This window comes from Loxodonta africana, chromosome 1 (genome assembly GCF_030014295.1).
Source record: "Loxodonta africana isolate mLoxAfr1 chromosome 1, mLoxAfr1.hap2, whole genome shotgun sequence".
Classification (NCBI taxonomy): domain Eukaryota; kingdom Metazoa; phylum Chordata; class Mammalia; order Proboscidea; family Elephantidae; genus Loxodonta; species Loxodonta africana.
The window spans coordinates 1,738,082-1,751,591 of NC_087342.1; the positions used below are offsets into that span (position 1 = coordinate 1,738,082).

Consider the following 13,510-nt stretch of genomic DNA (forward strand, 5'->3'; position numbering starts at 1 on the left):
ACATGCAATGGTACTTTATAGCCAATTTGGTTGAAATGCATCTCTTTTTTACTTAAAAAGCTTTGTAAACACAAAATGATTAACAAATGTTGCAAATGTCCTTGAGTAACTGGATTCTGACTCATAGTGACCCTGTGGGACAGAGTTGAACTGCCCCGTAGAGTTTCCAAGGAGCTGCTGGTGGATTTGAACTGTCAACCGTTTGGTTAGCATCCTGAGCTCTTAACCATTGTGCCACCAGGGCTCCAGATATTCTTGAGTAGCATAGTGTAATTAAAAGCACAGATCTGAATACGTTGTAGTTAGGTGTCGTCAAGTCAGTTCAGACTCACAGCAACCCTGTAGGACAGAGTAGAACTGCCCCATAGGGTTTCCGAGGAGCGGCTGGTAGATTTGAACTGCAGACCTTTTGCTTAACAGCCAAGCTCTTGACCACTGTGCCACTGGGGGTCCAAAAAAGGTGTCCTAATTTCAAATCCCAACTCCTTTATTTTCTAGCTGTGTAATTTTGGTCCAGTTATTTAATATCTCTCTGCGTCTAGTTTTTTTCCTTTGGTAAAATGGGAATAATGGTATTACATGTCTTGTAGAAATACTGTAATAAGAAAATATATTAAGTATATAGAACAATTAATTAGTAATCATTCAGTACATATTAGCTGTGTGTTAAAATTTGAGCTTTGACCAAACATAAACCACTTTTTATGTGGGTAGGTAAGATTGGAAATAGCTTGATAGAGTTTTGTAGCTGATACAGCGTGTAATACATATATATGCTCTAATACTCAATTATCTTCTTTTTTTCTTGTATAAGGTGTGTTTTATAGGCAGAAGCAATGTTGGAAAATCCTCCCTACTAAAGGCTTTGTTTTCACTGGCCCCAGAGGTTGAAGTCAGAATCTCCAAAACACCGGTATGTTGACATTTTAAAATATACCTGTACTGTCTCTGAATTGATTGAGATGGATAATAAATGTTAAGAGGTGCAAGAAATCATAGTTGTTATCTAAGCTCCTGGAGAAGTGGTTTCTTCTAAGCAGGTAGTGAAGTAAAACATGTCATTAATGCCTGTGTATTTTTCTGGAAAAAAAAACATTGTGGCTGGATTTATTTTAGTCACTCTCATCAACAGCTTGAGGAAATTTTCCTTTGTTCAGATGTTTTCCAAAGAGTTGCCAAATAAAGTTTTCTCTTGCCATTTTATGGGAGCAGTAGTGCTTCAGTGGTAGAGTTCTCTTCTTCCGTGCAGAAGACCTAGGTTCAGTCCCTGGCCAGTGCACCTCATGTGCACCCACCACCCATCTGTCATTGGAGACGTGCATGTTGCTGTGATGCTGAACAGGCTTTAGCAGAGCTTCTAGACTAAGATGGACTAGAAGTAAAGGCCTGGTGATCTGATTGAGAAAATCAGTCAGTGGAAATTCTGTGAATCGCAACGGTCTGACCTGCAGCCAACAATGATATGGCACAGAGCCCGGCAGCTTATCGTTGGTTGCCATGAGTGAGGGGCCGGCCAACTCGACGGCAGCTAACGACAACAGTAATGTTGTCATTCTACATTTGCTTCTAGGACAGTGATCCTCTAGTTCTACACTGATTTTAGTGGGAACAGTTTTAAAGTTTTTTTTTTTTTTTTTTCCCCTCCTATAATCTTTTTGGAGCTGTGGTGGGATAGTCGTTAAGAGCCTGGCTGCTAACAAAAAGGTCGGCAGTTCAAATCTACCAGCTGCTCCTTGGAAACTCTATAGGGCAGTTCTGCTCTGTTCTATAAGGTCATTATGAGTTGGAACTGATACCTAACAACAACATAATCTTTTTATACCTTGCTACTAGAGCCCTAGTGGCCCAGTGATTAAACAGTTGGCAGCTAACCGGAAAGTCAGCAGTTCGAACTTACCAACAACTCTGTGGGAGAAAGAATGTGGCAGTCTGCTTCCGTAAAGAATTACAGCCTTGGAAACCCTTTGGGTCAGTTGTACTTTGTCCTGTAGAGTTACTGTGAGTTGAATTCTACTCAACAGCAGCAGGTTTCATTTCTGGTTTGGAGTCTATTTATGCATGTGTATAGATATAAAGGTCGGCAGTTCAAATCTGCCAGTCGCTGCTTGGAAACTCCATGGGGCAGTTCCACTCTGTCCTGTAGGGTCGCTCTGCATCAGAATTGACTAGACGGCAGTGGGTTTGGTTTTTTATTTAATAGATATATAAAGCTAGAGAGAGAGAGACACAGTCCCTGGTTTACCCAAAGCCAGGTTATTTGCTTATTATCCAATCCAGTCTGCTATAGTAGTTTCCTGTCTTTTTTTAAATTCCTTTCACTTCCTCCTCAATGACACAGACCTCTCTACCAATATCTGAGATCCCCCGCTCCTTAAAACTCACCCCCATACACCTTCGCCGTGACAGGCCTTTCCACGTGCTAATGCTCACTGCCTCCCTTTTATCATGTGGCCACCCTTCCTTGAGGCTTCACTGGTCTTCTCTTCCTCTCCACTTCATACAGTTGGTTCTGTGGTTCCATCGCCAATGACGGGCAGAAACAGAGCATTGACAAACCCAGCCTGTTGTCATTCCTTAACCCTGCCATCCTCACTTCTGTCCTGCCTCACCACATAACCTAGCTAAACTGTCACTGCCTGTGATGAGAGGACATGGAGGAACTATCTTCTCAACGTTCCCAGTTTGTAATTTGCAGGTCATTTTCACGTAGATACACAGATACACTGACCTAGGAGCCTAATCACCATTTATAAAAATCTTTCCTCTGAGAATATCTGTTCTAAGTTCCATCCGATTAGCTTTTTAAATTCTGTATCATAATCTTTCCTTTTCTGATTAATAAGTGGACACAAAACCATGAATAAACTATTTTTTATCATCTTTACATCCATTTTTGTTGCACAAATATTTTATAATTACAAAATCATGCATTTTTTTTTACAGACTGCTTAGTGAAAGCATTAAAACACGCAAACCTCTTGATTTTAGGGAAACAATAGACTAGGCTTACTAAACTACAGCGAAACCTGATGGAACTGCCTTGTTTTCCCAGATATCGGAAGTTTTCCGCTTCTGACAGGGTACAGTCTTCTGACAGGGTACAGTCTTCTGACAGGTACCTTCTGTTTCACTGTCTATTAGTGGAAAATATTTGAGTTTTCCTTCCCTGACAGGGTTCCACCTCACACAGGTTCCAGCTTTCTTAGGTTTTTCTGTATCAGGCTTTGGATCTAGGATTCATGAAAACCTGTATGCCTGAGGGTAAGAATTTTAATCTGTCTGTGTCATAATTCATTTTCTTAAAAGTTGAAATACATTATTCATTAGAAATACTGACTAACGGAGTCACACCATGTAGAATAGGTTGACTTTTTCACCAAGAGAGAAAGTTAATGAATCAGGAAAGACTCCAAAATATTTGGCCTATATGTTTCTAATATAGAATCTAAATTTCTTCTAAATCATGAAGGTTTTATGATTAAAACAGAATTAATTGGGAGGAAGTAGTATGATCTGAGCTTATACCCAGCCACTTCCCTCTGTCTTCTTTCACTGTACTGTCATCGGGATAGCTAGGATTTTACACAGAACACTTAGGGTTTTAATAAATACTTGTTGATTACCTGGGTGGAAAACATTTTGAGCCAAGAAATGTATAAAGGACATATTTTAAGACACCATTTATTTTTCTATTTACTTTATCAGGGGCACACAAAGAAAATGAATTTTTTCAAAGTTGGAAAATATTTTACAATGGTGGACATGCCAGGTTATGGCTATAGAGCACCTGAAGATTTTGTTGACATGGTAGAGACCTATCTAAAAGAACGAAGGAAGTAAGAAAAAATTTTTCTTATAATAGTTACACATGTAACCCTATAGCACCTTTCTATCATTCTGTACATGAACACTTCAGTTTTATCAAATGACTTACTTTAGAAGGCCCATTTTATTCTTCTCGTAATATTCTGGAGTACAGTGTGTAAGACCAAGTATGTACTGCTTGATCGGTTCCTGCCTGTAGTTAAACCTAATCTTAAATTCAAGTGTTTTCCTAAATTGAGGATATATAAAGTACTTCAGCAGGGTTAGTTTATTGATTTTTAGCTTAAATTTTAAAAATTAAACTCTTAGCTGGTTAATTTTGAAAATGAAAATTGTTGGTTGATGTAGCAGACTTAAATAAACTTCAGTAAATTCTGATCTTTCTTACAGGGCTTCTGATGTCACATCTTCTGTGAAGGTTACCTTTTGTCTTCACCAGTAGTCAAGTGACAGTTTTGTTTCCAGAATTGCACAATAGATAGAAAAATTAATGTTAAACTTTTGAAGTATAAACAGTTCATATATATTTTGCTCGTTGTAGCTTTGTAGGCTAATGTCAATTTTCAGAGAAACTAAGATGAAATATTTACATAAAAAACGTAAGCATAGTGTGCCTGGTTCCTGTTACATGCTGGGGTCTTTAAGGTAGTATTAAGAATGCTAAACATTTTTGTGATAATTTAATTGGATTCATGTCTCTTTCTCCTGCTAGAATCTAAACTCTTAGAGGAAGGGGCTCCTTCACAGTTATCTCCAGTGCCAGACAGAGTGTCTTACATTGAATACATGCCTATTGAAATAAATTCATATTAGTGAATTTAGTTATTGAAGATAAATAGCACTGAAACCTCTCAGACTGTATGAAGAACTTTCTGGTGAATGGAGAGTTCCTTTGGCTTAAAGAAATTTTTAAATTTTTGTTCAATTATCATTCAAAGGGAAATTTCTTAGTCTAGTATGGGTTGGGAGAAGGGGATAAATGAATGAGTATATTTTATATTGCCATTAATCTTCATTTCTCCATTCTTACAGCTTGACGAGAACATTTTTGTTAGTGGACAGTGTTGTTGGAATCCAAAAAACAGACAGTATCGCCATAGAAATGTGTGAAGAATTTGCATTACCTTATGTGGTAAGTATTTCTTTTGAGTCATGGTTGCTGTTAGAAATACCAGTTCTATGTGTGTGTTGTGTGTGTGCTTTTTAATGAATGAGCAGGTCTTGCCTCCTCAGAAGATAGAGATAAAGAAGTTAAAGAATACTTTTTGAATAATCTTTTCCATTATCAACTGTTAACATTAAAATAAGTTCTGTGGCATTTATTCTCTCTTCCTTCTCTCGACTTTTAAGTTTTTGAAATTATAGTCAAAGCAGAATAGCTTTTCAGAGCTTTCATTTAATGTTCCTAAATGCTTTCCTTTTTCATGTTTTTTTATTTTTTTAAGGCAGTATAAACATTTGCCCAAACCTATTAGTAGCTCCTCAACAGCAGCTTGGCAGATAGTACCTATCAGAATGTAAATATAACAGCGACAGATGAAAACTTCTGAACCAGCTTGGGATTTAAGACCCATTCCAAGAACAAAGCAGGCTTCAGCACACACAGTAGGATTTTTATATTCTTAAAGAAAAACAAAATTCCTCCTGGGAGTATCTTACCAGTGTTCTGTCTTTCGCTTGACCTGGAATACAATGCAGACTGGTAAATGTTATCCCCATTAATTTTGCTCTGTGAGGCTTCTAGATGAAATAGCACTCTTTTAAGTTTCTTTTTGAGGAAGAGTGAAGAACCCAGTGACTAAAATTTGGTTTCAAACAAATGTCAGAAAACACCTACAAAATATAACAGTGGAATTCAGTGCAAACCAAACCATGTTACTAGACAGCCACTTTTTTGTGTCATATGGAATTCCTGGGGTTTGCAAAGGCCGTTTGAGATATCAGAAATAACTTAAAGGAGTCCAAGGATTAATGAACATAGTCTTACGTAGTGAAGATACCTAAATATTGCTAAATTGGTTTTAGGTGATTTGGTACCAGTTTTTGAAATCATGGATTTTCTTCAGTTCTTTTTTTTTTTTTTTTTAACTTTTATTGAGCTTCAAGTGAACGTTTACAAATCAAGTCAGACTGTCACATATAAGTGTATATACACCTTACTCCGTACTCCCACTTGCTCTCCCTGTAATGAGTCAGCCCTTCCAGTCTCTCCTTTCGTGACAATTTTGCCACCTTCCAACTCTATCCTCCCATCCCCCCTCCAGACAGTAGATGCCAACACAGTCTCAAGTGTCCACCTGATATAATTAGCTCACTCTTCATCAGCATCTCTCTCCTACCCACTGTCCAGTCCCTTTCATGTCTGATGAGTTGTCTTCGGGAATGGTTCCTGTCCTGGGCCAACAGAAGGTTTGGGGACCATGACCGCCGGGATTCCTCTAGTCTCAGTCAGGCCATTAAGTATGGTCTTTTTATCAGAATTTGGGGTCTGTATCCCACTGATCTCCTGCTCCCTCAGGGGTTCTCTGTTGTGCTCCCTGTCAGGGCAGTCATCGATTGTGGCCGGGCACCAACTAGTTCTTCTGGTCTCAGGATGATGTAGGTCTCTGGTTCATGTGGCCCTTTCTGCCTCTTGGGCTCTTAGTTATTGTGTGACCTTGATGTTCTTCATTCTCCTTTGATCCAGGTGGGTTGAGACCAATTGATGCACCTTAGATGGCCGCTTGTTAGCATTTAAGACCCCAGACGCCACATTTCAAAGTGGGATGCAGAATGTTTTCGTAATAGAATTATTTTGCCAATTGACTTAGAATTCGCCTTAAACCACGGTCCCCAACCCCCCACCCTTGCTCCGCTGACCTTTGAAGCATTCAGTTTATGCCGGAAACTTCTTCGCTTTTGGTCCAGTCCAGTTGCGCTCACCTTCCATGTATTGAGTATTGTCCTTCCCTTCACCTAAAGCAGTTCTTATTTACTAATTAATCAGTAAAAAACCCTCTCCCACGCTCCCTCCCTCCCCCCCTCGTAACCACAAAAGTATGTGTTCTTCTCAGTTTATACTATTTCTCAAGATCTTATAATAGTGGTCCTATACAATATTTGTCCATTTGCCTCTAATTTTGCTCAGCATAATGCCTTCCAGGTTCCTCCATGTTATGAAATGTTTCAGAGATTCGTCACTGTTCTTTATCGATGCGTAGTATTCCATTGTGTGAATATACCACAATTTATTTAACCATTCATCTGTTGATGGACACCTTGGTTGCTTCCAGCTTTTTGCTATTGTAAACAGAGCTACAATAAACATGGGTGCGCATATATCTGTTTGTGTGAAGGCTCTTATTTCTCTAGGGTATATTCCGAGGAGTGGGATTTCTGGGTTGTATGGTAGTTCTATTTCTAACTGTTTAAGAAAACGCCAGATAGATTTCCAAAGTGGTTGTACCATTTTACATTCCCACCAGCAGTGCATAGGAGTTCCAGTCTTTCTGCAGCCACTCCAACATTTATTATTTTGTGTTTTTTGGATTAATGCCAGCCTCGTTGGAATGAGATGGAATCTCATCGTAGTTTTAATTTGCATTTCTCTAATGGCTAATGATCGAGAGCATTTTCTCATGTATCTGTTAGCTGCCTGAATATCTTCTTTAGTGAAGTGTGTGTTCATATCCTTTGCCCACTTCTTGATTGGGTTGTTTGTCTTTTTGTGGTTGAGTTTTGACAGAATCATATAGATTTTAGAGATCAGGCGCTGGTCGGAGATGTCATAGCTGAAAATTCTTTCCCAGTCTGTAGGTGGTCTTTTTACTCTTTTGGTGAAGTCTTTAGATGGGCATAGGTGTTTGATTTTTAGGAGCTCCCAGTTATCGGGTTTCTCTTCGTCATTTTTGGTAATGTTTTGTATTCTGTTTATGCCTTGTATTAGGGCTCCTAGGGTTGTCCCAATTTTTTCTTCCATGATCTTTATCGTTTTAGTCTTTATGTTTAGGTCTTTGATCCACTTGGAGTTAGTTTTTGTGCATGGTGTGAGGTATGGGTCCTGTTTCATTTTTTTTCAAGTGGATATCCAGTTATGCCAGCACCATTTGTTAAAAAGACTATCTTTTCCCCAATTAACTGACACTGGACCTTTGTCAAATATCAGCTGCTCATATGTGGATGGATTTATATCTGGGTTCTCAATTCTGTTCCACTGGTCTATGTGTTTGTTGTTGTACCAGTACCAGGCTGTTTTGACTACTGTGGCTGTATAATAGGTTCTGAAATCAGGTAGAGTGAGGCCTCCCACTTTCTTCTTCTTTTTCAGTAATGCTTTGCTTATCCGAGGCTTCTTCCCCTTCCATATGAAGTTAGTGATTTGTTTCTCTATCACATTAAAAAATGACATTGGAATTTGGATCGGAAGTGCATTGTATGTATAGATGGCTTTTGGTAGAATAGACGTTTTTACTATGTTAAGTCTTCCTATCCATGAGCAAGGTATGTTTTTCCACTTAAGTATGTCCTTTTGAATTTCTTGTAGTAGAGCTTTGTAGTTTTCTTTGTATAGGTCTTTTACATCTTTGGTAAGATTTATTCCTAAGTATTTTATCTTCTTGGGGGCTACTGTGAATGGTATTGATTTGGTTATTTCCTCTTCGATGTTCTTTTTGTTGATGTAGAGGAATCCAAGTGATTTTTGTATGTTTATGTTATAACCTGAGACTCTGCCAAACTCTTCTATTAGTTTCAGTAGTTTTCTGGAGGATTCCTTAGGGTTTTCTATGTATAAGATCATGTCATCTGCAAATAGAGATAATTTTACTTCCCCCTTGCCACTCTGGATGCCCTTTATTTCTTTGTCTAGCCTAATTGTTCTGGCTAGGACTTCTAGCACAATGTTGAATAAGAGCAGTGATAAAGGGCATCCTTGTCTGGTTCCTGTTCTCAAGGGAAATGCTTTCAGGCTCTCTCCATTTAGAGTGATGTTGGCTGTTGGCTTTGTATAGAAGAAGAGAGACTAGTGCCCTTTATTATGTTGAGGAATTTTCATTCAATTCCTATTTTGCTGAGAGTTTTTATCATAAATGGGTTTTGGACTTTGTCAAATGCCTTTTTGGCATCAATTGATAAGATCATGTGGTTTTTGTCTTTTATTTATATGGTGGATTACATTAATGGTTTTTCTGATATTAAACCAGCCTTGCATACCTGGTATAAATCCCACTTGGTCGTGATGAATTATTTTTTTGATATGTTGTTGAATTCTATTGGCTAGAATTTTGTTGAGGATTTTTGCATCTATGTTCATGAGGGATATAGGTCTGTAATTTTCTTTTTTTGTGATGTCTTTACCTGGTTTTGGTATCAGGGAGATGGTGGCTTCATAGAATGAGTTGGGTAGTATTCCGTCATTTTCTATGCTTTGAAATACCTTTAGTAGTAGTGGTGTTAACTCTGCTCTGAAAGTTTGGGAGAACTCTGCAGTACAGCCATCTGGGCCAGGGCTTTTTTTTGTTGGGAGTTTTTTCATTACTGTTTCAATCTCTTTTTTTGTTATGGGTCTATTTAGTTGTTCTACTTCTGAATGTGTTAGTTTAGGTAGGTAGTGTTTTTCCAGGAATTCATCCATTTCTTCTAGGTTTGCAAATTTGTTAGAGTACAATTTTTCGTAATAATCTGATATGATTCTTTTAATTTCAGTTGGGTCTGTTGTGATGTGGCCCTTCTCGTTTCTTATTCGGGTTATTTGTTTCCTTTCCTGTATTTCTTTAGTCAGTCTGGCCAATGGTTTATCAATTTTGTTAATTTTTTCAAAGAACCAGCTTTTGGCTTTGTTAATTCTTTCAATTGTTTTTCTGTTCTCTAATTCATTTAGTTCAGCTCTAATTTTTATTATTTGTTTTCTTCTGGTGCCTGATGGATTCTTTTGTTGCTCAGTTTCTATTTCTTCAAGTTGTAGGGACAGTTCTCTGATTTTGGCTCGCTCTTCTTTTTGTATGTATGCATTTATCGGCATAAATTGGCCTCTGAGCACTGCTTTTGCTGTGTCCCAGAGGTTTTGGTAGGAAGTATTTTCATTCTCGTTGCATTCTATGAATTTCCTTATTCCCTCCTTAATGTCTTCTATAACCCAGTCTTTTTTCAGGAGGGTATTGTTTAGTTTCCAAGTATTTGATTTCTTTTCCCTAATTTTTCTGTTATTGATTTCCACTTTTATGGCCTTGTGGTCTGAGAAGATGCCTTGTAATATTTCGATGTTTTGGATTCTGCAAAGGTTTGTTTTATGACCTAATATGTGGTCTATTCTAGAGAATGTTCCATGTGCACTAGGGAAAAAAGTATACTTTGCAGCAGTTGGGTGGAGAGTTCTGTATAAGTCAAAGAAGTCAAGCTGGTTGATTGTTGTGATTAGGTCTTCCGTGTCTCTGTTGAGCTTCTTACTGAATGTCCTGTCCTTCTCCGAAAGTGGTGTGTTGAAGTCTCCTACTATAATTGTGGAGGTGTCTATCTCACTTTTCAATTCTGTTAAAATTTGATTTATGTATCTTGCAGCCCTGTCATTGGGTGCATAAATATTTAATATGGTTATATCTTCCTGGTCAATTGTCCCTTTTATCATTATGTAGTGTCCGTCTTTATCCTTTGTGGTGGATTTAAGTTTAAAGTCTATTTTGTCAGAAATTAATATTGCTGCTCCTCTTCTTTTTTGCTTATCGTTTGCTTGATATATTTTTTTCCATCCTTTGAGTTTTAGTTTGTTTGTGTCTCTAAGTCTAAGGTGTGTCTGTTGTACGCAGCATATAGACGGATCGTGTTTCTTTATCCAGTCTGAGACTCTCGGTCTCTTTATTGGTGCATTTAGTCCATTTACATTCAGCGTAATTATAGATAAATAAGTGTTTAGTGTTGTCATTTTGATGCCTTTTTGTGTGTGTTGTTGACAGTTTCCTTTTTCCACTTACATTCTTTGTCTGAGATCCTCATTTTCATAGTATTTGACTCTATGTTTGCTGAATCGTTAGGTTTTTCTTGGTTTTTATTTTGAGTTATGGAGTTGTTATACCTCTTTGTGGTTACTTTAATATTTACCCCTGTTTTTCTAAGTAAAAACCTAACTTGTATTGTCCTATATTGCCTTGTATCCCTCTCCATATGGCAGTTCTATGCCACCTGTATTTAGTCCCTCTTTTTGATTATTGTGATCTTTTACATATTGGCTTCAATGATTCCCTGTTTCGAGCATTTTTTTTTTTAATTAATCTTAATTTGTTTTTGTGATTTCCCTATTTGAGTTGATATCAGGATGCTCTGTTCTGTGACCTTGTGTTGTGTATCTGATATTATTGGTTTCCTGACCAAACAATTTCCTTTAGTATTTCTTGTAGCTTTGGATTGGTGTTTGCAAATTCTCTAAACTTGTGTTTATCTGTAAATATCTTAATTTCGCCTTCATATTTCAGAGTTTTGCTGGATATATGATCTTTGGCTGGCAGTTTTTCTCCTTCAGTGCTCTGTATATGTCATCCCATTGCCTTCTTGCCTGCATGGTTTCTGCTGAGTAGTCTGAACTTATTTTTATTGATTCTCCCTTGAAGAAGACCTTTATCTCTGGCTGCTTTTAAAATTTTCTCTTTATCTTTGGTTTTGGCAAGTTTGATGATAATATGTCTTGGTGTTTTTGTTTTTGGATCAATCTTAAATGGCGTTTGATGAGCATCTTGGATAGATATTCTTTCGTCTTTCATGATATCAGGGAAGTTTTCTGTCAGCAGATCTTCAACTATTCTCTCTGTTTTCTGTCCTCCCTCCCTGTTCTGGGACTCCAATCACATGCAAGTTATCTTTCTTGATAGAGTCCCACATGATTCTTAGGGTTTCTTCATTTTTTGAAATTCTTTTATCTGATTTTTTTTCAGCTATGTTGGTGTTAATTCCCTGGTCCTCCAGATTTCCCACTCTGCATTCTAATTGTTCGAGTCTGCTCCTCTGACTTACTATTGCGTTGTCTAATTCTGTAATTTTATTGTTAATCTTTTGGATTTCTGCATGCTGTCTCTCTGTGGATTCTTGCAACTTACTAATTTTTCCACTATGTTCTTGAATAATCTTTTTGAGTTCTTCAACTGTTTTATCAGTGTGTTCCTTGGCTTTTTCTGCAGTTTGCCTTATTTCATTTCTGAGGTCGTCCCTGATGTCTTGAAGCATTCTGTAAATTAGTTTTTTATATTCTGTATCTGATAATTCCAGGATTATATCTTCATTTGGGAAAGATTTTGATTCTTTTGTTTGGGGGGTTGTAGAAGCTGTCATGGTCTGCTTCTTTATGTGGTTTGATATGGACTGCTGTCTCCGAGCCATCATTAAGATATTGTAGTGATTTATTCTATATTTGCTCACTGAGTCTTATCTTGTTTTGTTTTCTTTCAGTATACGTGGATGGTCTACTAGATTGTGCTGTCTTGTTTGTTGTAGCCCTTGACTTACTTACGACCTATTGCCAGCTGGTTTGGGCTTTTGCCAGATATATATGCCTGAGTCTATTCACTATTCTTGAGTAGAATCTGATTTTGGGTCATCAAGTGTGTGCTGCACCCTAACAGCTATCCACCTTGAGAAGTAGTGGTGATAGTTGTGTGCACCAGATTCTATTAGCAGCTGGGGTTCACACTCCGGGGGTGCAGGATGCTGACAGGCTTCCCCCAAGTGTCAGTGAGGTAGGTGTGTCTCTATTCCTAAAGCACCTTGGTGGGAGGGCTCTGCAGCTGTACCTTAGGCCCTCAGTGCAAGTACCTCTACAGATTGGTAGGTGTCACCCTCCTTAGACCCCTAAGGCAAGAGGCTAGGTGGTCTGGGGGCAGCTTCAGCCCTCAGTTCCCTGTTGTGGGTCAGTTAGGGCTCTGTTGAATAAGCAGAGATATCAGACCTGGGAAACTTGTTTTTCCAGTAAATCCGCTAAAAAAAAAAAAAATGCAGTCAGATCCCTATCAGAATTGCCTTTGCATTATAATAGCCACCTTGTTCCCTGTAGGGATGAAAGCTCGAGATATGGATCATATATGCTTGGCTGGAGCTGGTTTTGTGTTTTTAGTCCAATTAGGGAAGGATTTTTGGTCCCCAGGTTTTTTGTGGTTGCTTCTCTCAGGCCGGGAGAATGGGTTAGGAAAAGACCAAAAAGAAAAAAAAAGGGAAAAGAAAAGCCACGGAGCCGGAGCCGTTCTCCTTCTGGCTCAGGAAATTCCAATGTTAATGAAGCCGCCTGGGAAGGGGAGGGGAGGGTTCAGAAAAACAGGAGAGAGTAGCACCCTGGAATATTGCCAAAGTTGCTTATCTTGCTTGGGATGACTATTTTATCTTAGGTTCCCAAGGGGCGTGTCGCCTATGTGTGCTGGCTGTGTAGAGATTGCCCCCGAGGGTCAGGCCTGCAGAAGCCGTGGTCAGTTCCTCCGCTGCCAGTCCAAAGCCCAGCGTCAAGGTTCCCCGGCTGGGACGCTGCACTCCCGGCTCCAAAATCAGTCACTGCCTCCCGGGGACTTCTCCTCCCACCGCCCACACGGACTGGCTGGGCCCCCGCCTGGGGTCAGTTCAGGGGGGTAGGGCTGCGCCCCGTGTTTGTGCCTACACAGGATGTTGTGTTCAGCTCCCCTGCGCCCAGTCCTAAGCCCGGCGCCAAGGTTACCTGACTGGGATGCTGGCTCCAGGCTCC

General features: G+C 39.0%; 1 protein-coding gene across 10 annotated transcripts in view; it reads left to right on the plus strand.

Moving 5' to 3' along the window:
- The window catches only part of GTPBP8 (GTP binding protein 8 (putative)), a 30,945-nt gene that overhangs the window by 10,248 nt on the left and 7,187 nt on the right, over positions 1 to 13,510 (plus strand). For 3 of the 10 annotated variants that reach the window (XM_064279811.1, XM_010592954.3, XM_003412860.4), the window contains exons 2-4: positions 815 to 913; positions 3,706 to 3,836; positions 4,858 to 4,957. In XM_064279811.1, the coding sequence (XP_064135881.1) occupies positions 815 to 913; positions 3,706 to 3,836; positions 4,858 to 4,957 (330 nt within the window). The other 7 variants (XM_023551806.2, XM_023551805.2, XM_064280181.1 and 4 more) reach the window with 5 other exon arrangements.